General features: G+C 36.5%; 8 protein-coding genes and 1 pseudogene across 15 annotated transcripts; 4 read left to right on the forward strand and 5 right to left on the reverse strand.

Moving 5' to 3' along the window:
• The first annotated feature begins 166 nt into the window (after positions 1-166).
• LOC108805605 (probable protein phosphatase 2C 27) lies at positions 167-2,351 on the forward strand. Of its 7 annotated transcripts, none has more exons than XM_056989818.1 (6): positions 167-541; positions 645-739; positions 809-930; positions 1,016-1,183; positions 1,300-1,505; positions 1,584-2,351. In XM_056989818.1, exons 2-6 carry the CDS (start codon positions 733-735, stop codon positions 2,140-2,142), a joined length of 1,062 nt encoding a protein of 353 aa, XP_056845798.1. In that variant the 5' UTR covers positions 167-541; positions 645-732; the 3' UTR covers positions 2,143-2,351. The 7 variants fall into 7 exon arrangements, with proteins under 7 accessions (XP_056845798.1, XP_056845797.1, XP_056845796.1 ...); XM_056989817.1 differs by having other exon boundaries at positions 167-400; XM_056989816.1 differs by having other exon boundaries at positions 167-338.
• Positions 2,352-3,046: 695 nt separating this feature from the next.
• On the reverse strand, positions 3,047-5,086 carry LOC108808732 (ethylene-responsive transcription factor ERF112). Its single transcript, XM_056987485.1, has 2 exons — positions 4,824-5,086; positions 3,047-4,031 (listed from the first exon to the last, which is right to left on the reverse strand). Exons 1-2 carry the CDS (start codon positions 4,999-5,001, stop codon positions 3,568-3,570), a joined length of 642 nt encoding a protein of 213 aa, XP_056843465.1. The 5' UTR covers positions 5,002-5,086; the 3' UTR covers positions 3,047-3,567.
• A 1,718-nt stretch (positions 5,087-6,804) lies between these two features.
• On the forward strand, positions 6,805-7,668 carry LOC130495861 (glutathione S-transferase T3-like). The gene has a single exon (XM_056987421.1). The coding sequence runs from the start codon at positions 6,805-6,807 to the stop codon at positions 7,666-7,668; it is 864 nt and encodes a 287-aa protein (XP_056843401.1).
• A 951-nt stretch (positions 7,669-8,619) lies between these two features.
• On the forward strand, positions 8,620-9,699 carry LOC130495862 (uncharacterized). Its single transcript, XM_056987422.1, has one exon. The coding sequence runs from the start codon at positions 8,620-8,622 to the stop codon at positions 9,697-9,699; it is 1,080 nt and encodes a 359-aa protein (XP_056843402.1).
• Positions 9,700-12,318: 2,619 nt separating this feature from the next.
• On the reverse strand, positions 12,319-14,794 carry LOC108805941 (DEAD-box ATP-dependent RNA helicase 21). Its single transcript, XM_018577933.2, has one exon. The coding sequence runs from the start codon at positions 14,645-14,647 to the stop codon at positions 12,521-12,523; it is 2,127 nt and encodes a 708-aa protein (XP_018433435.2). The 5' UTR covers positions 14,648-14,794; the 3' UTR covers positions 12,319-12,520.
• A 950-nt stretch (positions 14,795-15,744) lies between these two features.
• On the reverse strand, positions 15,745-16,783 carry LOC130495863 (zinc finger BED domain-containing protein DAYSLEEPER-like). Its single transcript, XM_056987423.1, has 3 exons — positions 16,487-16,783; positions 16,034-16,364; positions 15,745-15,932 (listed from the first exon to the last, which is right to left on the reverse strand). Exons 1-3 carry the CDS (start codon positions 16,781-16,783, stop codon positions 15,829-15,831), a joined length of 732 nt encoding a protein of 243 aa, XP_056843403.1. The 3' UTR covers positions 15,745-15,828.
• Positions 16,784-18,150: 1,367 nt separating this feature from the next.
• On the reverse strand, positions 18,151-19,368 carry LOC108809949 (uncharacterized). The gene is made up of 5 exons (XM_056988191.1): positions 19,225-19,368; positions 19,058-19,135; positions 18,883-18,958; positions 18,560-18,630; positions 18,151-18,475 (listed from the first exon to the last, which is right to left on the reverse strand). Exons 1-5 carry the CDS (start codon positions 19,294-19,296, stop codon positions 18,404-18,406), a joined length of 369 nt encoding a protein of 122 aa, XP_056844171.1. The 5' UTR covers positions 19,297-19,368; the 3' UTR covers positions 18,151-18,403.
• Positions 18,403-20,806, forward strand: LOC108809328 (protein CutA, chloroplastic). Of its 2 annotated transcripts, XM_056988190.1 has the most exons (7): positions 18,403-18,514; positions 19,511-19,657; positions 19,740-19,855; positions 19,961-20,023; positions 20,133-20,164; positions 20,344-20,438; positions 20,561-20,806. In XM_056988190.1, the coding sequence occupies exons 1-7, from the start codon at positions 18,495-18,497 to the stop codon at positions 20,640-20,642; spliced, it is 555 nt and encodes a 184-aa protein (XP_056844170.1). In that variant the 5' UTR covers positions 18,403-18,494; the 3' UTR covers positions 20,643-20,806. The 2 variants fall into 2 exon arrangements, with proteins under 2 accessions (XP_056844170.1, XP_018436979.2); XM_018581477.2 differs by lacking the exon at positions 18,403-18,514 and having other exon boundaries at positions 19,458-19,657.
• A 55-nt stretch (positions 20,807-20,861) lies between these two features.
• Positions 20,862-21,682, reverse strand: LOC108808733 (purine permease 1-like; annotated as a pseudogene).
• Positions 21,683-26,631: the final 4,949 nt, after the last annotated feature.

Here is a 26,631-nt window from a genome sequence, read left to right on the forward strand (position 1 = left end):
AACCGGTGGTGATTACCGCCCGGTCAAAGTGATGCTTAGCCGTTGATTGACAACACGTGTCGGTAAGAGAGAGACGAAGCAAGAGGATTGATTACCTGTAATCGCCGGTGGCCAACAAAATACCAAATTCTTCATCTTTCTCTCTCTTTCTCTCTCAGAGAAACCTTTCTGAGATTGCTTTTCGTCAATTATCTTCTTTCTTCTTTCTTCTTTCTTCTTTCTTCTTTCTTCTTCTTCAAAGCTGCAACCTTCTTGTTCTGGGGGTTTAGAGAATTCCTTCAAGAGGATCATCATTGGCATCTGTGAGATAATAATAATCTCAGAGCTTCTTCTGTGTGGTAATAATATTCTTAATTTCCTGAATCATCTACCTGCTTCGGGATTTACGAGAATTCACGAGGTGGGGTTTTGTTGAATTAAGCTTCAGGGAAACAGGGTTTTGGTTATATTTGATCTCACTTGACAAAAAATAGAAAAAGGTTTCACCTTTGAGTAGCTAATTCTTGACCCTTTTGTGAGCTTGATTTGGTGCTTCGTTAAGGTTGTACAAGCTTGGATTGTTGGTGTGTGTGTGTTATTGAAGTCCTTCACTTTCTTCATTTGTTGAGTCTGATCCTTGCATGCTGGTCTTTGTTGATCTGTAGATCTAGTGGGAACAAGAGAAATCGTTGGAAAGCAACAGCCCTCTTACTTGGAAAACACACACACACACACACACAAGAGTGTTTTTGTATGACTGGTATGGATTTTTCACCTTTGATAACGGTTCTAGAAAGCGATTTCAACATGGACAGTGCTTCTACAACAGAAACTGATACTTTAGATGACACTAAGCAAATGAGCAAAGGAAAACCTCCCAGGCACCTATCTGCTCTGCATCATATAACAAGCACTACCACTAGTAGTAGGCTTCAGGTTGCAGTCACTGCGGTAATCTTTTATATACGCTCCACAGTTTCTGGATTTGTCTTTTTTTGCAAAATTGGGATTCAAAATGGTTTCTGTTTGTGTGCAGGATTTGGATGTTTGCAAGTCACCTGATGAAAAATCAGTTTTTTTGCCTGTATACCGATCAGGAAGCTGTGCTGAACAAGGTGCGAAACAGTTCATGGAAGATGAACACATTTGCATCGATGATCTTGGTCCATCTCTTGATTCCTCATCTCTTTCAGCCTTCTATGGGGTGAGTGTATCTTCAAACCGTACCTAAAGAAAGCATAGATGCAGCAGCTCATAAGACTATAGTTCATTAATTTCTAAAAGTAGTTTGGACGTTGTTGATATTGACCTTTTTGGCAGGTGTTTGACGGCCATGGTGGCACAGATGCATCACTGTTTGTTAGAAAGAACATACTGAGATTCATTGTAGACGACTCTTACTTCCCACTATGTGTCAACAAGGCAATTAAGAATGCTTTCTTGAAAGCTGATTACCAATTTGCAGACGATTCTTCTCTTGACATCTCTTCTGGGACCACTGCGCTTACAGCTTTGATTTTTGGAAGGTAAGGGACATCTTCTCTTGACATCTCTTTACTTTGATTTGAATTTGAATAGAGTTTGCTACTTTCTTTCTTTAACAGGAGGTTGATAGTTGCAAACGCCGGTGATTGCCGAGCAGTGCTCGGCAGAAGAGGCAGAGCAATAGAGTTATCCAAAGACCACAAACCAAACTGCATCACCGAGAAAACAAGAATAGAAAAATTAGGTGGAGTTGTGTACGACGGCTACCTCAACGGTCAACTATCGGTCGCACGTGCCATAGGAGACTGGCACATGAAAGGCCCCAAAGGCTCCTCCGACTGTCCTCTAACCCCAGAGCCAGAGCTGCGAGAGGCGGAGCTTAGCGAAGACGACGAGTTCTTGATAATGGGATGCGACGGTCTGTGGGATGTGATGAGCAGTCAGTGCGCGGTGACGATCGCGAGGAAGGAGCTGATGATTCATAACGATCCGGAGAGATGCTGTAGAGAGCTTGTCAGGGAGGCTCTTAAACGGAACACGTGTGATAATTTGACTGTCATTGTTGTGTGCTTCTCACCTGATCCTCCGCAGAGGATAGAGGTACGAGTGGAGTCACGGGTGAGGCGGAGCATATCTGCGGAAGGGTTGAATCTACTTAAAGGCGTGCTTGATGGCTAACCCCGTGAGTATGTTACTTTGTGAGAGGCTATTGCCGTGTTAGAGAGTGTTACAGGTTGACCATGTTGTGTATCCGAGTATGTTGTTGTTGTTTACCTATTATTAGCATTCAAGGTTCATTGAGATTTTAGATGGATGCATGTACTGTACTATACCCTTTTTGTAAATATATTTTACTTTTTAAAAATATATAAAATTTTCTTCATTCAGTTATAGGCTCAAATCCAAGGGATGTTCCATCAATTATCTGACAAGTTTGTATTGTTACAGTTGAAGCTAGAAAGATTGTACGGACAAAGCCCATTTTCTATGTCTTGTTTGAGAGAACCCATCTTCTCTTTCTTCTCAATGCTTCTTACAATAGGCTTCATCTTATTGCTTGTATGTATAGCCCAATTTTATGTCCCCGACTTGTTTTAAGTTACCAAGTGGTCAGGGCGTGTTGTGTAATCTCTGTCTTCATCTTTATATGCTGATTGGTTTAATTGGTTGGTTGTCTTAACCGATCACGATGGATACACTAACCGTTGAATAATAAATTAACAAATATAATATCAATACATTTAAAACACTGTGCATGATTCAAAAACACTGATTACAAATCCTATTGAACTCACAATACTTCCTAACACCAACTTTCATTTGATAAGATGGAATTGTCATCAGCTAGTTTGGTTGAAGAATTTAATTTCAATTAATCTTTTGTGCATGAAATTTTTTAGGATTTAAGTATTTATAAAATTGTTTCCCTAGATGAAGGGACATGTAGAATATATTGTCATCATTAATTAAACAACTATCATCCATCAATACATAAAAAATCCTAAATTGACTTGCATCGATTATGAGTATAGTACGTACGTCTTATGGAACGACTATACCTTATTAAGTTGGTTTCTTGATATGAGAACATAGCAATAAGATAATACTAAGTAAGTGATAACGCCACATAATGAATGCATGCAGCTTTCTAATCCAACGACAACACATAAAGGGAAACATAACTAAAATTTAAAGTATGCTTGTAGAAGAATAGTGTCGGAGGTTTTGAGATTATTCTTCTACAATAACATTTCACTGCAGCTGCTGGATCAAGGTGTGTTGCAGTCTCTATCACTCTCTCCATTTCCTATGGTGATCCGTTAATCGATTGGTTGTTTCGACCGATTAATTAGAATGTGTACGAGACATCTTTCTTTATCTCCCAAGTCATCTTCATCTCTTCTATCATGTTCATGTCCCAGACTCCCAAAAGGTTATCTTTCATCCACCAGGCCTAAATCCTAATTCCTAAATGCATTTTTTCACTCTTTACATCGATGGTTAATGCGTTTTAGCCCCTTAACCTCAGATCCGGTCATGCTAGCTTTTGAACAGAAGAGTCATAATAGGCATATATATACGTACCACTGAAGCATTGGTATGCTATTTTCTTCTTTTATGAATACTAACATCCTTCACGCTTTTACCATCCTCTACTTTAGGTATATGCTCTTGTTGATTCAACGAAGACGAGGAAGAGGACATATTCATTGAAAAGTTGGCAACTGAATCGATATTTGCGGAATCAAACTGGCCATATCGATCAAGAAGTATGTCAGGAGCAATAGCTGGAGGTGGCATTACGGTGATGCGGTCATGGGAAGTATCGGTCGATGGATAGGGACGAGTGGAGTTGGTAAGAATGTGCTCGGGGAAGTTAAGCTTGGCCTTATGACCTCTAAACTCAAATGCAGCTTTATCATAAGCTAAGGCTGCTGCTTCTGCAGTGTCGAACGTGCCAAGCCACACGCGAGATGCCTTGCTCGGGTCACGGATCTCGGCTGCCCATTTTCCCCACGGTCTTTGTCTCACACCTCTATAGTTTCGTTGTCTCGCATTACTTTGTTCTGAAAATTATATGAAAATTGTAAGTTCACTCTTGTGGTAAAGGTGACATAATTAAATTAGATCTTTGCGTGATGAAATTACACATGCTGTGATCTAGGAGAAGACAACGTTATATCACATGTTATTTCTCGCTTTTACAAAACATAATATGCCGGTGTTAAAGGCATTTGTTAAAGATTCTAAGCTGTGTTTGGATCATATGATATGATCATTAATTAATTCTACATGACTATATCTCTTCTGAAACCCGGTAATTAATCTCCATTACAACTTTTTAAGTATCTCTTTTGATATTTTACTATAACTAAGTTCAACCATTTATAATACCTAATCCCTATGTTACAAGCTTAAAATACAGTCTGGTTAATAATTTAAATCAAAACATGACCGTGGCAACCAATCGTGGCCTGGCTTGTGAGAGGTAGCAATCGAACTAACCAAACATCTATATCTAGAGACCTAATATCTAGAGATCATTTTATTCGGGCTATTTGGAAAATTAAAGAGGGACTTAACCTTAAGAAAATCAAACCAGAACATTTATAAAAATGCATTGAGTTCTAACAAATGAGCTACATACAAGACTGATAGTTCAATATATGAATTCTCCATTTGATCAAGGCCAAGGTGCAGACATTACCAATGTCAAAAAATTCAAGATAAATTAAATTATCCTATCTCCAAGTTTGTGAAAATATAATATTCAATGAAAAAGAGAAAACAAAGGCTATATGTTTTGTAATTAGAATTATAAGAAAATCTATATGTATAGTAATTATAATTGTAATTACCTTGAGGAGTAAGAGATGAAGATTGATTTACGGATGGTGGGGTGGGTTGATCTGTGAGTTCAGAAACAAAAGCAGACACATCAGATTCTGACAAAGTTGAGCAAGAACCCAACTCTTCTTTCTCTTCTGTTTTTCCGGCCATTGATTCCGGTGAAAGAGGTCTCTTCCCACTATGCATCTTCCGAGGATATAACGCTTTTTTTGTAGTCAAAGATAGATTTGGGTACAAGCAAAAAGTACAGCAAAGATGGCTAATCCCTTTGTCTATGTTATATATAGATATAGACTCACACGCATGTATTTGTTGACCAGTATATACCAGTATATATAGAGAGAGGATTGTATATAACTTTTTCAACTTAATAATAATTATAAGGTATGTATTGCACCAAAAAGGTTTGTACATTTTGTCATAACTGATAAGTGATAACACACATTTTTTGTTCGATACATTTGAATAATTCTTTGAATCTCTCTTTATGGATAGGACTCACCATCGAGTCCAATCTTATTCTTACGTGTCATAAGATTAACTCAAAGTATAAGCCTTATAAAAGACCCATATTTTTTTTTTTGAAGAACATAAAAGACCCATATTGTAAGCCTTTTTTAAAAAACATAATATTGTAATTTATTTTTGTTATTAACACAACAAATAACTACTATTTCACTGATTTATTGATAAGAAGAAACAATATTCCGACATTGTTTTTTTTTTTGGTAATCATGTTAAATATTCCGACATTGTTTCATGAAATGAATTCGTTTTTTTTTTCAACGGTCAAGATGCTCCAAAACGATCTGAGATTCGTTCATTTGTGATTATCTGTTTGGTAAACATCATCACACGCTATTTATTTGCACATCATGGATCCCTACGAACAGGTACACTAAGTCACTTACGTAAAATCTGACAAAAGCTAAGAGCATGTGCATTGCAGACTCTTAACACTAGATCTTAGTGTAATGAACTATTTAATTAAATGAAAAAGGAAGGATATAATTAAGGGCTGTTGCTTAATTAAGCGTTGAAATTACGAAGCTTGTGGGACGCGTGGCGATAAAAGATAGGATGGATGTTTTTAGAGAAAAGAAAACTGTTTCTTTTTTCTTTGTCTCTTCGAGACGTGGATTCATCAGTGAATGAAGGATGAAAAGGAAATTGGTGGATGGAGGATGAATCTCATCAGTGGAGGATGAATCTCATCAGTGGTTTTGGTCGATGTCGGAGATTTATGGGTGGTTCTCGGTCGCTCTCCTTGTCGATTCGGTGTCTGTTCTCATGGATTTTCGCTGGCTCCTCGCGGTGGCGATCGTCGAAGAATCACGGTGGCTATCCTGGACAGATAAAATTTGTGGGTGTACCCGATGGTGAAAATCGGCGGTAGTGATTGCAATCGAAAGGTAAACTTCTTTTTTTTTTAATTTCTCTGTCTTTGCATGTCTTTGATTTTAGTTATTTGTGTTCTTGTGTATTGTTTGATTCAATTTCAATATTTTTTTATAAATTTCTGTGTCTTTGCAAGAAGGAACCGAAGCAAGAAAGAACTTCAATCAACACTGGTTCAGAGGAGAGGAGAAGCTGCTCTGTTCACGTTATGTACCATGGAGATAAAGGTAAATCCAAAGTTCTCTTTGATCTTTTAGGTTGATTAATTAATTCGTGATTGATCTTCTAGGTTGAGTAATAAATGTTTAGGTTAGTTTATCGTTATGTTAGTAATAAATAGAACTTATGGTTGGAGTTTAGTGATAGTGTAGAGTGATGAATGAGTATAGATATCTGTCCTGTCTGTGATGAATGTGTCAAGTGAAGCTGTGTTAAATGTGTGTAGTTAAATGTCAAGTCGTCTTCCTCTATTAAACTCGTTGCTGCTTCTCTTCTTTTATTAGAAACACATTCTCTCCGATCTTCTCTTCCATCTAAACACCTTCATTCTTCTTCTTCTTTTTTTTTCTCTGTTGTTTCACACATTCAGATATGGATTATAATCCATATACGAGTGGGTATAATTACACTGATCTTCTTCTGAGTCAACAAACTGTTATTGGTTCATCAGAAGTTCCTGCATCTTCTTCTCAACAGAACCCAGATTGCAACCACACAGAGAGCCCTGTAGAGCGCCGAGAACGCAGGAAATGGACGGTCTCAGATGACATTTTGCTCATCAGTGCATGGTTAAACACGAGCAAAGACCCAATCACGGGTAATGAGCAAAGAGCAGGCGCTTTCTGGGGAAGAATATCAGCCTACTTTGAGGCAAACCATGCAGAGTTCCAACGGAGAGAGTCGTTGCACTGTAAGCACCGGTGGCAGAAGATCAACGAAGGTGTGTGCAGGTTCTGTGGCTCGTATGATGCTGCAGTAAGGGCGAAGACCAGTGGGCAAAATGATACTGATGTTCTGAAGATCGCGAATGACATCTACTTCAATAGATATAAGAAGAAGTTCAACCTTGATCATGCGTGGAGGGAGTTGCGCTATGACCAGAAATGGTGCTCTGTTTCAAGCTCTAAAGAAGTTGGAAGCTCAAAGAAGAGGAAGCTTGACGACGGTACACAATCAGAAACATCTCAAGCGACTGAAAGCAAGACGTCCGAGTGTCACACTCGTCCCCCGGGTGTGAAGGCAGCAAAGGCAGCTAAGGCACGTGGTAAGAAGCCTGAGGGGAAGGACCTCGATGGGTATCAGAAAATGTGGTCCATTAGGAAGGAGGACATGGCCATGAAAGAAAAGCTTTACAAGATGTCTCTGCTGGACAATCTTATTGCAAAAAAAGATACACTGTCCGAGAGTGAGGAAGGTCTAAAGGATAAGCTGATTGCGGAGTTGTACTCTGCTTGAGTTTAGGTTCCTTTGTCTGTTTGAGTCCAGGTTCTGTTTGAGTTCACTTTCTGTTTTATGTTATGTTTTATGTTTTTGTTTCATGTTTTTGTTTCATGTTTCTGTGTCATGTTGTATTTCATATGTTTGTTTCATGTTCTGTTATGACAATGTTAATGTTGATTAAATGTTATTATTTGTGACCACAACCACAAAGCTTATGACCACAACCACAAAGCTTATGACCACAACCATAAATCGATAACTTGATCATTAAGTTATTCAAGCTTATCAACATGTTTCATGTTCTCTTTTATGTTTCTGTGTTCATGTTCCTTAAATTAAAATTATTGATGCTAAATGAAATAATGTTTCTGATGCAGGTGACAGTTACAGGTTTGTGGATTGAGAAAGGTCACGGGCTGATGAGAGCAAAGGCAGAGAGCAAAGGCAGAGGAGTGTGTCACAGACTGATATATTGTGTTGTATTTGTCATGAGTGTGTCACGGGTTGTATGTCTATGAGTTTTGTTTTATTTGTATTATTTGTATGGGTGTGTCACGGGTTTGTGTTTCATTGTCTCACCAATTCAACATATATTGCATCAGACACAAACGAGTTCTCACCATTCTCATTTTTCTCCATTTTCTTTCAAAAATAATTGCTCAATCTCATCTTCACCACTTTCAGAAAAAAAAAACTTATCATTTTATGGCATCTTCTTCTCATATAAATTTTCAAGGATCATTTGATGAAGAGTTCGATCAAGCATTTGATCAATATTTTGATCAAGCATTCGATCAATATTTCGATCAAACATTTGAGAATTTCGATCAAGAAGATGAAAGGATGCCAAGAGAAAAACGAGGTTTTATCGAAAGAAATCGTGAAGAGGGCCATATCCAGTTATGGAATGACTATTTCAGTGACACTCCAACATATCCTCAACATCTATTCAGACGACGATTTAGAATGAGCAAGCAATTGTTTATTTATATTGTTGATCGCCTCTCCAATGAAGTTGAATTCTTTCGTCAAAAGAGGGACGGTCTCGGAAGGCTTGGTCTCTCTACACTTCAAAAATGTACGGCAGCTATTCGTGTGTTGGCATATGGTTCTGCGTTTGATGCGGTCGACGAATACCTCAGGCTCGGTGGAAGCACTACTCGGTTATGTCTGCAAAATTTTGTGGAAGCAATAATAAATTTGTTCGGCGATGAGTACTTAAGAAGACCAACACCGGAAGATCTTCAACGTCTACTTCATGTTGGACAGCATCGTGGCTTTCCCGGGATGATAGGAAGCATCGATTGTATGCATTGGAAGTGGAAGAATTGTCCAACCGCTTGGAAAGGGGAATTTTCTCGTGGTTCGGATAAACCCACAGTCGTTTTAGAGGCGGTTGCTTCATATGATCTCTGGATATGGCATGCGTTTTTTGGACTTCCAGGTACCTTAAATGATATTAATGTCCTTGATCGTTCACCTGTTTTTGATGACATAATAAATGGTCAAGCCCCGCAAGTGAATTTCTCGGTCAATGGAAGAGTGTACCATTTGGCTTATTATCTAACCGATGGTATTTATCCAAAATGGGCAACTTTTATCCAATCTATTTCACTTCCACAAGGGCTAAAAGCAAGATTATTTGCGAAACGTCAAGAAGCTGCCCGAAAAGATGTCGAGCGTGCTTTCGGAGTTTTGCAAGCTCGATTTGCCATAATTAAAAATCCAGCACGTTCTTGGGATAAAGTCAAGATTGGAAAGATAATGAGAGCATGTATCATACTCCATAATATGATAGTAGAAGACGAACGAGATGAATCCACTACAAATTGGGAAGATAATGTGACCACGAATCAATTTGATGTTTCGGATTTCCAACAAGGAGAAGGCAACGGAAGTTCACATGTCAATCTCGGCTTTTCTCATATTGCCAACAGTATGGATGTGGAAAATGACATTCGTAATAGAAAAGTGCATCAAAAACTGAAAGCTGATTTGGTTGAACATCTATGGAATAAATTTGGTCGTGATGAAGACAACAACTGAGCTTCGATGCCTCTTTGAAATTATTATCGTTTATTTTTATAATCTTTATTTTTATGTTTTTATGTTAAAATCTATGTTTAAAATGTTATGTTTCATTCTGTTTTATTTAATAAATAAATTTAATATACTTAAAAAAATATGTTTAAAAACAAATTTAATATTTTTTATTGTTAAGCAATTTAATTAAGCAACTACCATTGCACTATTATAATTAGGTGTTTCTTAACTAAGTTGCTTATCTTAATTTTAATTGTTAAAAATTCATTAATGGCCCACTTAAGCAACACTTAAGGGTGTTAGCAATGCACATGCTCTAATATTGCTAAAGATTAAGGACACTTCGTGGAAGTCCGGTCATGAAGTCGTACACTGGCGGATAAGTAGACAACAAATAACACTAGTTAAGTACATATTCCACACATAGATAAGCGGTTTATTTTTTGATCTTCTGAATCATTTTAGAGCTTTCAACCAAATATCGTGATCTCATCTTTATCATTTTAGAAATTAAAACACCACATCATTGATTGAAACTTTCAGTTTCCTGACTGTTCATGAGATTTGAACTCTATCTGCGATGAGACTAGAAGAAAAGTTCAGTTTCTATTCGCTATATGATATATACAGTTTTGCTGAATATACTCCCCGCACTCCTTTATAAAAAAACTATAACAGAATATGCAATGAATCTCTTTAAATATATTCTAAGTGTGTTTTCTAATGTATCATAAGCAGTTTTGGACGGTTCGTGCCATTTTAATATATAATTATATATATGGTTGAGGGATTATCTGTTTCTTTTTGGGGTAGAATCTTGTCATTGCATGCATGATGTCAATAAATAATTTGTCAATCATCTGAAAACTTGCGGTTGAACAAAAAACTTCATATTCAAACGCTAAACAAACAAAAGAAAACATAACATGAACTTTAATTAACTGCGCTATTAAATCTAAATCATTGGACCGATAGTTAGAATCTCAAAGTGTCAAATATAATATTGTTTTGAAGACCAAGATGACGTATGTGCTTACATAAATCGTGGTCAACCTTGAATATTATAGTCAGAGCAGACTTCGCACGAACAAATCAACTCCAACACATACCGTCATTTAAATAATTGCCACAAGGTTAATGATTATCCTTGGACAACTTTGACCTAGTATTAAAGTTCAAGAAAAACTTTGACTTACTATTATATTGATATTTGTAAATTATCTCTTTTTTTGTCATCTGATGGTTTAAACTAAAAACATGAATTTTTTTACCGAAGGCGACGGAGCCATAAACGGGCAAAGATCCCAGACGAAACTACAAAGGCATGAATAAAACCTAAGGGTGGATTACTCTTAAGTCTTAACCTTAGAAACTTATATTAAAGAACTGAAATAGATGTCCTGTTAAATTATAACTTTTTACTTTAGTAATTAATATGGAAATTATTTAATTATATATGTTTGACAAGGTGGATGAAAAAATCATATTTTGCAAATTTAGAACATCTCCAACCAATTATTATTTTCATTTCTGAAAGCATATGATTGAGGAAATAAGCTCCAATCCATCTATATTTTTTTTTCTAAATAAAAATTGCTATTTTTTTCTATTTACAGAGATAACATTCTTGTGTTATAGAGTCTTACTTTATTTACAAAATAATCCTTCAATTTTCAAATTTTATAACTATAACCCAAAACAACTATTTTTTTAGAAAATATTTTTTAATAAACATAGAATCACACTTTTATTTATATAGTAGTTTTTAAAGAGACTTTACTTTATATTAATTCATAATTTTATGAAAATCTTGTAAAAGTTAAAAAATTATATAGGCTTTAATTGCAACTTTCATAAATACAAACCATTTGTTGCAAAATTTAAGTAAATTCTTTAAAAAAAAAAATTAGGGACAAAAATAGATGAATACATTTGAAGAGAAACAAACTCAAGTTTCAGAATTATTTTATTTTAAGCTAAAAAAAAATATATTGAAAATGGTCTCAGAGTAATTAATCGAATGCTATTCAATTAAATAAAGACATTGCTGCAACAAAAAAAAAAGAAAGATAAAGTACGTGTGGTAATCCAAGTTACTCCAACAAACAATTTTAACTCTTAACTTTCTAGTCCAATCACGTTGATCGAGACAAAAAAACTTTTGTTGGGAGTAAATTGTGCTAGGATCTATTGGTTTACAGTAGAAGTAGAGAGTGGTAACCCAAGTCCACCTCTTTGGCAATCAGTACAATTGCGATTTTGGTCACCAATATCTTCTGTATATTATCAAATCGCAAATAGTTGCTAGTTTTAACAAATGAAAATGGAAAAATAGTTATAAGAATATTATAATGTTGTTGGTAAAGTTAGGCAAAGGCTGGGCGTAACGGTCGACGTTACTATACTAGCAGGAGAGATTTGAAGATGAAATTGGAATGTTTTGGGATCGTTTTGATTCCAAGCTTCATTACCTCGTGCTGTCTCGTGCACCAATAGAATCTATCTATGCCCCAGTGGACACTTCTTACATATGTTGTTGTTAATGTTGTTCATGGTTATGTCTTGGTGACAGTCGTAAACATATTTTCTTTGATGGTGTCATGTAGTTTCTAATGCAAGTAATAAACAGAATCAGCACTAAATAATTCAAAAGTCAAGTTTTCAACTATCCCACTTGCTACTGCTTCCTTCAACTATCAAACTACAAAACATAAAAGACATAACATGCGTCTAAACTCTAAACCCATGATATCACTTGAGACTCTATCCCAAAAGGTAAACGTGACACGGAAACTTCAAGAACAAACACAGACCCTAGCGGAGCTCAGTTTATATAGACAGTGTCACTATGTCTTGGAGGTCTATCAGGAACGGTCCCCGGTTTGACTCTGGACGCTTCATGCCTAGCCAGCTCTGGAGGCACCGCACTGTTGTTCTGAACAAGCATCTGCTTCAGTTCATAGAACACTTCAGTATCATGAAGAGTCAGGAACGAAGTAGCAACACCGCTTTTCCCAGCACGTCCTGTACGTCCAATACGATGCGTATACGTCGATATTTGTTTAGGCATGTCATAGTTTATGACATGAGCCACGTCTGGAATATCGATTCCACGTCCTACAACATCTGTTGCAACAAGAACGTTGTATCTCTTCGCTCTGAACCCTTCTAAGCTGATCTCTCTCTGCTCTTGAGACTTCCCACCGTGTAAAGTCGTGACGCGGTACCCTGCCTTGTCCAGATTCTTAGCAATGGAGTCGCAGTTTTTCTTTGTGTTGACAAAGACAATGGCGGTTTTGTCGGCGAGCTCATCGAGCAGTTTCTGCAACCTGAAGGACTTGTCAGATTCTTTCATCATGAACACGTGCTGAGTAATCAAATCCGTGGCCTTTCCTGCAGTACCAATGGTGACAACAACAGGGTTCCTCAAGTACTTCCTAGCTAGCCGCTCTACACCAGGAGGCATTGTAGCACTGAACATATACGTTGTTCTGTAAATCTTCTTCTCGTCAAGCTCCTCTTCTTCGTTCTCGGGTTTCAAGTTACTCGAAGGCATCGCATCTAACACACCAGCAACCTGAGGTTCAAACCCCATGTCTATCATCCGATCCGCCTCATCAAGAACCACGTAGTTACACTGGTTCAACACAGCATACCGCCTCTCAAGACAATCAATCAAACGACCAGGAGTGGCGATCACAATCTCGCACCCTTGCGTTATCTTCAACCCTTGCTCCTCAATGGACTGACCACCCACAATAGAAGTCACCCTAAAGCCTAGATAATGCGCAAACTTAACAGTTTCCTCCTCAATCTGCTGAGCAAGCTCCCTAGTAGGTGCCATAACCACAGCGTAAGGACCCTCCGTTTCGTTCTCCTCGCTCATAGGCGGTAACCTAGATATGTAAGCTAACATGGGCAGCACAAAAGCAGCAGTCTTTCCAGAACCAGTCTCCGCAATGCCGATAACGTCACGCTGTTGCAGCCCAAGCGGTATAGCTGCCATCTGGATAGGAGAAGGCTTCTCGTATCCAGCTCTCTCCACAGCTTTCAAAAGCTCGGAAGTCAGTTTGCTCTCCTCCCAGCTCCTCATCGGACGAGGGATCCTAGAGCCTTTGTAAGAGATGTTGTAGTCTTCTCTGAAGATACGCCAATCCCTCTCGCTCATCTCCTCCAGCCTCTTATTAGTCCAATGCCTATCAACCCTCATGTCGAACGAGTCGTACGCGTCAGCAGCTTCTTCTCTCACCTTCTGAGCAGCTGCCTCTTCGGGTCTCTCCGCCACGCCGTCCTTCCTGCGGATCTCGTCTCGCGTGTCCCTCTCGTGCTTGGCGGCCTGCTTCTTCTGCTCGCGGCGGTCCATGCCGGCGCGGAAGCCTCTGCCGAAGAGGAGCTGGGCCTCGTGGGGGTCCTGGTAGAGCGCGTTCATGTCGCGAGAGGTGTCCTCGGTGTTCTCCCAGTCGAAGGAGAAGCGGAACTTCTCGCTCGGCCTTATGACTCTCTTCTTCGGCTTCTTCCCTCCCAGGTACTGCTCCTTGATCGCGTCCAGCTCCTTCTCCCGCTCCCGCTCCACTAGCTTCTCCGCGCGCGCCGCCTCGCGTGCCTTGGCTTCCTCCTCTCTCTCCCGTTCTCGGATTCGCCGGTGGTCTGGCTCGCGATCGCGTTTGCGATCGCGCCCTCTGTCTCTATCGCGTCCTCTGTCTCTCTCCCTATCGCGGTCTAGGTCACGATCTCGGTGATTACTGTGGTCGCCGTTGGCGTCTTCGGTTTCCGGATTAGAGTGATTTGGTTGTTCGCGGCGGAGGCGTTGATCGGAGATTTGATCTTGGCGGCGTTTTAGGGCTAGTTCTTCGCGCTGGGCTTTGGTGAGGAAGACGGGCTTTTTAGGATTGGCGGAGTCGAGTGAGTTCAAGGGCGTGGATGCGGAGACTTCGTTGATTGATCGCTTCATCGATGGTTGAAGAGTTAGTTTGAGAGCGTGTTCGCTTGCAGGAGGGGATAAAGCTAAAGAAGATCTCTCTCTCTCTCTCTCTCTCTCTCTCTCTCTCTCTCTCTCTCTCTCTCTCTCTCTCTCTCTCTCTCTCTCTCGTCTCTGTTCGCTCTTCCTTCTATTTTTCAATTTTGTCTTTTTTTCTGTTGTTAAATCCTAATTCGTTAGATATATATAGCCCTTACTATTGGACGGTTTAAGGCCTTTTAGGCCCAATAGTTTTGGTTGGAATTCTTTTTGCATTCCTCCTAATTCAAACCCAAAACCCAACATACCCTAGAGTTTTAACATTTGACACTGGAGCCAGATGCAAACCCAATCTAGGCTTTCAACTGAGGAGTTGTGGTGACTCAGCACACTGATCAGGACGTAAACCAGCGAGTAGAGATGTTAATATGGGTAAACCCACCCCATTTAGACCCACCCCATTTAGTACCCACTCTATTTAGAACCCATATAAGTTTAGACCCATATAGGTTAGACCTATTAGGGCTACCCATTTAGAACCCATAAAATTTATATGTACCCATTTAAATCCATTTAGACCCACTTAGACTAGATTTTTTTTTTCACCTTTTTAATTTTATGAACTCTAAATAAATCATTTATCAATAACTTTTTATATGTATTCTTGCTTACTTTGTGTCAAATATTAAATAAATTATTTATCAATATTTTTTTTTAACTTTATGGACTCTAGATAAATGTATACATTATTACATTTCAAAAAGAACACTAGTTCAGAAATGAATCAATGATTAATAAAAAATTTTGAGATGGGTTTTAAACAAACAATAGAAAGCAAAGAACACAGTTTTTGAGATGATCTCTAGTACGAAGTACAAACAAAGAAACAAAGGATGACAGAAACCTCTTGAGACTGATCATCTCGACTTCTGTCTGAAAGAACATAGTTTTTGAGTATCTTCTCTATTTCCTACAAAGCAAAGAAACAAATAAGTGACTCTTACAAGAAGCAAAGCAAAGAGATTCTAGCATCAGTCACATTCTCACTCAAATCACAAGACCATTAGCTCAAATGCAAAGACAACAACACTGATCTCTACTATCCCATGCACATATTTTAACTTTGTAAGAGAACTCAACGTTAGATAAGGTTTTAAAGATATTACCTCAAATGTTCAACGCACATTTGAATCTTCTGATCTTGAACCCTCGACTCCAGAAGTAGTTGTATTCTTCCTAGCATCTTCGTTGCACATATCATCAACATCTTCTACTGTACCTGTGACATTTAAATAAACAAAAAACATATCAAGCCACTATCGAGTTATGACTTAACATCTCTAGCAACAAAGAAAAATAATCAGTTAGAGTACAAGTTACCTTCATATTCCGCAAAACCTCGCAACCAGTTGCGAGTACAGAGCAGAGCCTGGACATTCTTGGGAAGCAAGCGACTTCGGTATGGAGTTAGAACCCGAGCTCCGATACTGAAAGCCGATTCAGATGCTACTGTCGTGATAGGTATACTAAGTATGTCACGCGCCATCATTGCCAAATCACCAAATCGAGCTTGGTTTTCCCTCCAATAGTTTAATACATCCAAATTGGGAAAAGACTTTCTATCTAGCCTCTCCTCATCAAGATACACATCTAAATGTGTTCTTGTGTTTCCTAGATTACTCCCAAGGCTTCTTTCCAATTCAAAGAGATCCTGTAACAAGATGAAAAGCCATTAACCAAGTTCAAAAACCAACAGTCATGGCGAGCATCAATCATGGCGAGCAACAGTCATGGCGAAAGCACAACATCAAACCAAGAGGAGATGAAACTTACACTGTCTAAATCATCTTCAAGAGGAGATTCATTAACCAGATCCTGTGGAGTTGGTGTATATGAAGTTGAAGAACTAGAAGAACTGCCCCAAGTCCTATCTTGATACTCTTTATAAAGTGTAGTCAAATGAGTCTTAAGATCTTTAGTTTTTAAACTAGAAGTAGAAGGATCCAAAGTTTCATAAAGCTTCTCAAGAACTTGTAACTTCAGCCTTGGATCAAAAATTGCACCCATGGCCAAAATGATGCTGTAATCCTCCCAATACTTGGCAAATTTAACTTGCATTTCCTTAGCCATCTGCTTCAAATCATAATCATCACAGCTCGCAAAACGCTTCAGCAATTTCTCAATCCTCCAAACTTCTAAGAAGTACACATTAGATGTTGGGTTTGGTTCAGGACGAAGACATAAGATAGACTGAAACTAGATTGTTTCTATTACAAAAGCATCAAGTCCAAACAAAAACTACCATAATCTAACTCCTCAGAGAGTTCCTAAACTACATGAATAAGGATTCGCAAAAGCTAAGTACTTAGCAGAAGATGATTTGGCCGTTTCTATGACAGAAGAATCAAGTTCTGAATCTGAATATCAGTTGGGACACATGAGATACACAGACACTAAATAGATTCTGTAACAGGAGCATTGAGTTATATGAATATTAGTTGGAACACTTGAGATACGCAGACACTAGATTGTTTCTATAACAGAAGCAACGAGTTCTCTGTATCTGAATATCAGTTAGGACAAAGATAGACAGATACAAGACTGTTTCTATTACAAAAGAATCGAGTTCAACAAAAAGAATCCTACCATAATCTAAATAATTTAAAGAGCTCCTAAACTATATGAATCAAATCCACAATCATCCCAAATCTTAACGCTCTCTCTTCACTGCAAGCCTTGAATACACACCGTAAACTCGTTATTAACATCTCTACCCGTGATCCAACATTCCGATAAACATAACTTTAGCTTTATATAACAAGTAGAATCATATAACAAGCACTAGTCAATTCACCAGAGAACTCTTTACAATGAGACCGGTTTGTTTAAACTTTAAAGCGATCTGCTTAATGGCTGAGAGAGAGAGCTCGAGGACGAACCTATGGTGAGACGAGGGAGGCGGCAAAGCGAGAGAGAGCTCGAGGTCTGAGCTCGGAGAAGAGAGAGAGAGAGCCTTCTTCGAAGGAGACGAATCAGACGATGGGTTCTCCCTTTTGATGAAAGGAGATCGATGTGGGAGACGATGGGCGGATGGGTTTAATCGGAGGAGATCGATGTCGTTCTCCGTTGATTTGATCAAAGCCGAAAGAGAAGAAGATCTAAGGAGAAGAAGTATAAACATTAAACGACAACGTTTGATTTAAAAAAAAAACATAAATGGATTAAATGGATACCCATTTATCTTAGAGAAAACCCATTTAATAAATGGGTCTTAAAAGGGTTACCCATATAAAACCCGAATAGTTAAATGGGTCTAAATGGGCATTTATTTTTTTATAAACCCATATGAGCCTGCGGGTTTCAAACCCATATTAACATCCCTACCAGCGAGTGTACAATTGGTCTCTATAATCTTCTTCATTGAGGTTTTCTAATAATGAGCTAAACATATTAAAGTTCAGATAATTAATTAAAAAGTGAAAACTGAGGAATTCTACTGAAGACGAAAAGCCATTTTCATAAAAAAAGAGGGTGTTGTCTTTCCCTAGAACACAGAACCATAAAAAAAGCAAATGAAAAGCTTGTGGAAGCAGTTGAACCTAAAACATGATTAATGCTAAATTGATGGTTTGTCTTCGTCTCAGACTATAATCAAATACTCAAACCACTGATACGAAGGCTGATGTCTCTAACTCATCATCATACAAGGTCTATACACATAACACCTAACTTAAAAAAGTTGTGGCAATTTCACCAAAGAAAATTCTTCATCCCAAGGCCATTGCAAGTAAATATCAGCTCCTTGTACCGGTCCAATAGCTCCTGCAACAACAAACAATAAATGGATTTAAAGCTCTCAAAGTAAGTCAGCTCTGGAATGAAATAAAATCTGCTTCTAGATAATACCATGTTGCGCTCATAGATACGACGCATCCTTTTCTTGTCGTACTCCTGCCTTGTAAATGGGTCGCTCAATACTGTTCCAACCAAAAAAGATCAAACCTTTACTGTCCAAAGTTCATAAGAAACTAATTTTTCACAGAAGGAAATCACTAAAAAATGAGATTCAATTTCCACTAAACTAATGAAACCTCTTTCTTTCTTCAATTACACTTTTTTTTTTGGCAATCACTCCCCATTTCTAAGTTTACTACTTCAAAACCTAAACCCAACCAGAAACAAACTACATGATAATACACAAAAAAAAAAAAGAGAAGTAAAAGTAAAACCTTGATAAGCCTCGTTGATTTCTTGAAACCTAGACGTGGCAGAATCCTCCTCTTTCAGTTTATCCGGATGCCACTTCTGCAAACAAAAAACACAACTCCATCCATATCACTGTCCGAAAATGGCGTGGAGGGGGAAAAAGAAAAAGACAGAAAATTTAGGATTGAAGGGAACCACCAGTGCAAGGCGGATGAAGTTAGAGCGAATCTCATCATCGGAGGCTTCGCTGTTCAGCTCAAGGACTTTATAGTGATCCTGCAACCACACACCCAATTCCACCATTTAAAAAAAAAAAAAACTTCACCTTTATCGAGATCGAACAATGTTGTTGTTCTTTTCATTACCTTGTAGTTGTCGAAATCGAAATCGAAATCGAGAAAAGAGCCATGAACGTCTCCCCAATCGGAACACCACATCTGTGTGAACAAACAGCTCCTCTCCTCCAACTCACGCACTTGGGAACTTCAGATAAAGAAGCTAAAAATGAAAAGAAAACAATATTTTTTAAAGTATTGCACTTAGACCCCTAAACTGTTTGTTTATTATAAAGTAAGGACCTTTTAGCGGATTCCAGAAGAATTAAATAAGACACGGCTGAGATAAAGCTGCGATGTCTCTGTCTCTGTGCAGTAGAATCGGATCTTCCGTCTTAACACGACGCCGTATTCCTTTCGTCGGTGCGTTTTGCGTGTTAAGCTTGGGTCTCTCCTCCTTCTCATCGTCTTCCTTTAAACCGGGTTGTGCTGCACAGTCTCTCTCTTTTGCCCCTCTCTTAAGGTTAAAGGCATTTCGATCGAATTTTTTGTTTGTTTCTTGTGTATACCCTCTATGAACACTGGAGATTGTTGTTATTATTCAGGTCTAAGTTTAGCAGTAAGGCTTCTTCTTCTTCTTCTTCATCGATCAAAATGGAGGAAAGCAGCAAAACTGTGCCCAGCATTGTTGTTTACGTCACTGTTCCTAACAGAGAAGCAGGTTCTTTAGTTTTCTATCTCTAGATTCTATCATTGAGAATGAAAATGTTAAAAAGTTGAAAACTTTCTACCGTATTTGGTGATGACTTTTTGTCTGGTTGAGCAGGAAAGAAGTTGGCTAATAGCATTGTCCGAGAAAAGCTTGCTGCGTGTGTCAACATTGTCCCAGGTTCTCTGATTTTTTTACTTCTTTGTTTCCCCCCACCATGTTGTTCTGTGGTTTTTTGAAATATTACTTTTTATGTAACTACAGAGATGTTTTTGGTTAATGGATGCAGGTGTTGAATCGGTGTACGAGTGGGAAGGAAAGGTAAGTAAAGGCAACAACACTTGCAGAAATTTTTTCTGCATTGTTATTTGATCTTATAAAGCTTTAAGACTTGCTAGAAAGATTCAGAAATTTCAAAATATAACAGATGGATATTACTTGTGTAATATTTTTGAACATATTAGTATATAATCAATAATATCCCTTTTTTTGACTTGCAGGTTCAGAGTGATTCCGAGGAGCTACTGATAATCAAAACAAGGCAGTCTCTTCTAGAGTCTCTTACCGAGCACGTCAATGCTAATCACGAATACGAGTTACTATTTTCTCTATCACGCATTTTCACATATCTCGAGAATATAAGAGAGAGTTTACTAGTGCTGACTGCCTTGTCTTAAGCTAATAAGTAATTGAACCTTGTTTACTTGTTTTTTTTAGTGTGCCAGAAGTAATTGCATTGCCCATAACTGGTGGGAGCGACAAGTATCTAGAATGGTTGAAAAACAGTACAAGGAACTGAGACATCTCGCTAGCTTGTCCGTCTGCCCCATCAATGGCTTTTGGAGTTTTTTTTTCTGTTTCTCAAATAAACAGCTTTCCCCATCTGTGGATTCTGCCATAGTTTGTCATGTGTAATAGTTACTAAGATCAGTTCACTTAAGTGTAGTAAAATTTGTACTCATATATATGTGAGATGCAAACAACCACATCATAGAGAAGGCAATCATGAAAACCTTAGATGTTACAGGTGCTATTAAGCTACAGGATCAGTAACTGGAAGCTGTGACAGTTGTGCCTCCTGAACCTGAGTAGTCTTCTCGGTTTTAAACTGTCGTCCATAGAAGTAAGAGACGAATCCCCACAGGGATAGAAACAGAGAGACACCTTTCTCCGCCTGAAACTTCTCCTTGAAGAAAATGACAGCCAAAACCTCTGTCAACGGAAGCAGAACACTGATGAGAACCCCAGAGACGAGAGACGATGCACAGAAGATCATCCCAATAGACCCCAAGAAAAACCCTTGCCACATAGTAATAGTTAGACCCTCCAAGCTTAAACTCTCTTGCTTCTCTTGCTAACTCCTGCATAAGTTAGACAAAAAAAAGTTAAAACACATCCCCAGTTCTTGATTCTTGAATCCTACTAAGATTATACCTTGAAGTCTCCACTAGCGAGCATCCCAACGAGGCAGAAGCAAGAGGCGACAAAGCACAAGACCAGCTGCATCTTGAGGACAAGCGTGTAGCTGATACTTTGACTAGCTTTCTTGTAAGTAAGCTCCACAAGCGGCAACACAAACGCGTAGAGAACATCCGCAGCAACGGTCATTACAAATCCAACGATATACTCCTTGTGCGTCAGCTTATCACCGTCAGCGTGAAGGGCGAGGCTTCTGGCGCCGAGAGTGAGGAGAACGGTTGATGGAACAATCTAAAATATATTAGACCATTAGTTGGTATATCGACAGCCATTCTAAAACACTAAAGACTCACCCACCTTCTAGTGGATTGCTAGGATCAATGTAGTTTTTAGTGTTTGATCTCAAGCCTGTCTCCGCATTATAACACTTCAACTACTCAAAATTGCAATGACTAAAATGCTCTCCACCACTTTAATAATGTTTTAAACTTTCTTCTTGATGTGCAAAGCACACAAAAGTTTATCCCGTTGACACTTCTGATTGAAATTTAATGACTAGTTATTTTATTTGAAATAACCGAATAACTAATCAATGCCCCGGTATAATAAATATGCATATTTGATAGTTTTTCTTTTGAAACTAAAACTGTAATTTAAAGGAGTTTTTATATATTTATAAAAAAAAACGTCGAGTATATAATATCAACTATTGCGTTACGAAGTAAAAGATTGTATATTAGTATCACACTATTTGACCTCAACAAGAGCTCAGAGTGATTATTAAAAAAAAAAGAAGAATAAAAACTTATTTTCCTTTCAAAAATGAATACAGTCCTTTGTTTTTTAACTTATCTAATCTTCGTTTCATCATGTAAATTTATATTTGCTTAGCTTTATATCATATGTTACGTTTTCTAACAATATTTTTTGTTTAATCATTTAATTTTCATATAATATTTTTTGCAGGTATGTCAAATATCATGGCAAAACCTGACTTACGCGGACATGGTATTTCTTTTAAGCGTGCAGAAAGCCCTCAAAATGTCAATTTTGAAACTGTTCTCAAGAAAGATAATGTCAATTTTGAAACTGAATATGATTTTTGTAGAAGATGTGTTCATAGTTGTATACGAATATACAAATATGTGCGCAGCTGTGAAAACTTTATTTGTCGTTGTGCTTTTGTATATACTGGTCCATGAAGCCATAAAGGATGTCGAGTATGAATGAATTAACTACTATTTGGTGTTTTTTTTTTGAGAAAGTAACTACTGTTTGGTGTTTTGATTGAATTTTGTGGAATATCTGGGAAAACACACTTTGACATTATTAAAAAAAAGACATTACTAACATATTTTGAGAATCTTGTATCCTCATCATAGTACATATACTATTCTTTTTCATTTTAAAAATAGCAAATACCAAAAATCATTACATATTTCCAATCGCCAAAGTAATACAGTTCATGATTACAAGAGTGGTCTTCATCTCATCATCTCCTTGCTCATAAACATTTTTTTTTTTGAAACAGACTTGCTCATAAACATGTGTTTCTATTTTAGGTGGTTCTTCGTGTATCTTTGGTTTAATAAACTTCAGATGTAAGTTAAAATCTGAGATACTAGCGCAGTGCATTTGCAAAATGAAACCGTGTTTTCAAAGGTCTGATCAACCAACCCAACCTCAGTACCTTCCAAGAGTGTACACTTTCGTTTTTATGGTTTATTTTCGGTTTTGCAGTTCATTGGTTTCCTAAAAACTGAAACCACACATAATAGAATAAATTACTACATTTTAGCAAAAAAAAAAAGGTTCACCAATCGGTGGGACAGAAGTAAATAACAAACTACATTTTACCAATTGCAAAAGGATCAAAACCGATATAAGAATTAATATAATTAATAGGGGTCGATCAGGCGTGTCTATATACTATATGCACAATTGCACATAAGGATGGATGATATAAATTATCGTGTGACTACTTAACAATAATTCCATGTTGAAAGCTTGTTTCTCGCATCTCGAATTCAATCTAATATATATTTAACTTCAACTGTGATTCCCCATTGCTGGATTATATATAATATATACATGTACATGGCGGAGGTAGTATATTGTTTTACTCGGATCAATTTTTTAATAACTATATTTTACAGAAAGTCAATTTGTTAAATTTTTAGTATTTCTTCAGATATTAAAAAGAAAAAGACAAGTAAACATTTAAAAAAAAATCTATATAGGTCATATGGCCTTTGGTTACAGCTACCTCCGCCACTGTACATGTAGCATATACAGTGGCGGACCCAGTCCGATATTTATGGTGTGTCAACAAATAGACTTTAGCCCAAAATAAAAATAATTTTAATAAAAATTGAGTAATAAAATAGCAAAGCATGGTTCGAACCCAGTTAAGGTGTGTCAGCACAGGAGAATGTCAACCAAATGACCTGCGAAATCTATTATGTAGTTTTACAAAACAGGCGTAACTTAACTTTAACCTGTGTCCATACATGGGTCCGCCTCTGAGAATATCCCCTTAATATTAAAACAGAAGCAAAAAACAAGAGTAACCTTCAAAGAGTAACATATTTTCGGAATTGCCATTATTGACGACGTGTCGGCACGAGGTTCCTTCTCAGCTTCTTTTTGAAAGAAGGCTTAAGTATCTTAGGATATTACGGTTTATGCCATTGGACAAACATGCATATTCGTATAAATATGCTATATAGTTTCATGTTCGCATGTGTATATAAAGAAATACGTCAGTTTCTTGATTTGAGTGATTTTGTTTACGTGATTGTTGCATTAATTCTCACCTTCTATATTTCTTCTGATTTTTAATGACATTGACAATGTTCTTTTGTATATGGAAACTCAAATATTACTGCTATTAAATAGAGAGACCTAAGTCCTTATTTTTTGGCAATGAAAATCGAACTATTAGTCGAGTTTCCTTCAAAAGGAAAAAAGAATGGTCTAATTGATTTTTGCATTCATTCACACCTTCTATTTTTGTAACATATTTTTAATAACATTTATAATGTTCTTTTATATATGGAAACCCAATTACTATGCATATTAATTAGAGTAATATTTAATACCGGAGAATAAAGATATTTTTCTATAATTCTAATACAAAACTTATTCCGGCCGGGTGGGACTGAGAAAATTTATTAATTTTTACAGAGGTATTAATTAATCATTATAAATTAATAAATATTAATTTGTAATGATAAATTAATAAATTATCAATTTATAGAGATAAATTAATAAATTATTATTTTATAGAGATAAATTAATAAATTATTAATTTATAGAGATAAATTAATAATTTAATAATTTATAAAGATAAAAGTTTCAGTGTGTAATTTTTAAATTTAATTAAATTTTTAATCTTTATTGTTTTCCTTTATGTATATTATTAATATTCCATTTTCAAAGTATTTTATTTATTACTTTGCCTATTTTATTTGAAGTAATTCTACTTCCAAGAATTCTATCCTTTAAAAGCGATTCTAACTTATAGAAGTCTATAAATCATGTAGTATTTGTAAACAATGTTCCTCGAGCTTGGCTTGGCTAAGTTCCTATAATATTAAGCTGTTGACAAAAAAAAATTATAGAAGTCTATAAAATTTTTGAATACAAGATAATAGATATAAATATGTATACATAAGATTTATAATTATTAATTTATAATTTTATTGGGACCGTATATTTACATAGGGATTTCAAAAGAATTATTATCTTATTAATTTATCGAATTCTATCATTTTTTAAACCGGCCCGACTCAGGATCGGAAAAATTTATTAATTTATAGAGATTATTAATTTATAGAGGTTTTAGTGTATATGGTTATTTGTATTATATGCGAGTACAAAATCTATAGAATCATAAAAAGAAATACTATGAAGTCTCTGTTTCAGTTCTGTTTAATTTAGCTTGATCTATGATATGTAAGGGAAAACTTTATTTCGTATGCATGTTTAATATATATTAACTGGTTTAGGATTTGGGTTTAAAGTATACGGTTTGGGATTTAGGGTTTACATTTATGTTTTTAGAATAATCTATTCTATATTTATGTTATATATAGAATAGTATATAGCTCGGCGTTTGAAATGCACACACTCATTCTGCATTTTAGACATGAGTATCAAAGAAGTATATGTTTAATACCAAAGATTGATATTGATTGATTGCATGATAGGATAGATTATTTTGGGTTGTCTAGGGTAGTTTCTATATAAATATCTTAAAAAGATTTCAATCACCTCCTTTTGAGTTTGTCCGAAAATAAGCTGTATTTTATAAACTACAGATAACTGAATATTGTAAAGAATAAAAATGATAAGATTATACCAAAGGTTAAGAAAATGATGATACAACTGCAGAGGCGAGATATTATCTTCGGATTTGCGTCATTCTGTTAGAAGCCTCGCGAAAACTTGTATTATATTCTTTTAGTGTTTTTCTGTCGGTTATCTTTTTATTTTAAACTTTTATTTATAATATCTTTGAACCCATAGTTAATTCTTAAATCATATAAACATTAAATTATATATATATATATTTATATATAGTTCAATACCATTTGTAATTGCGCGAAAAAGTATATTGCTAAACAGAGTAACCGTGGAAGTATTCGGTGCTATATTAAAGGCCGTTATTCAATTAATTGTAACCTGATGTTTGCAGAACACTGGAAAAAAATTATTTATTCATAATTTTAGACAATTGTGAAGTAATTAAGAACAAAATATACTATAATTGTCATATCAAATTTTTCTACATATAAAACAATAAATACAAGAATAATAGTAATGGCAATAAGTTCATTTATATCATGTATGTAGATTATATTCCATTTTCTAAAAATATATATGTCTAGATTCTAGATAATTCCCTATACTATATCTTGAACCGGAAATAACATTTACTATTTCCAAAAAAAAAATTCAATATCTTATATATTACCCGTTTATATTTAATTATATAGACTTTAATACTTCTACAATGTATTCTTTTAATTTTATAAAATACGTAATGTTGGAAAATAAAACCGGTAAAAATGCTTATCTCACCCCGCGCAGGGCGTTTTGTATATTTCTATGTGTACATACATTTTGCCGACTATTTTGTATATTTCGTGAAACCATCAAAAGAATCTCGCTGATCATTTCAGGATTTGAGAGGTTTGCTGGGCGTTTTCTGATTGGTGTGGATCCATCGTACCTCAGCCTCTTTATAATACTCATTAAACTGAGAACCAACTATTTCATGCCTTACGTGTCTTTACGAGCATGCCTTATGGATAAACCTTTTTTGGGATGCAATATTTATTTTAGCAATTGATGGATCCACACCA

Source organism: Raphanus sativus, chromosome 6 (genome assembly GCF_000801105.2).
Source record: "Raphanus sativus cultivar WK10039 chromosome 6, ASM80110v3, whole genome shotgun sequence".
NCBI classification, from domain to species: Eukaryota; Viridiplantae; Streptophyta; class Magnoliopsida; order Brassicales; family Brassicaceae; genus Raphanus; species Raphanus sativus.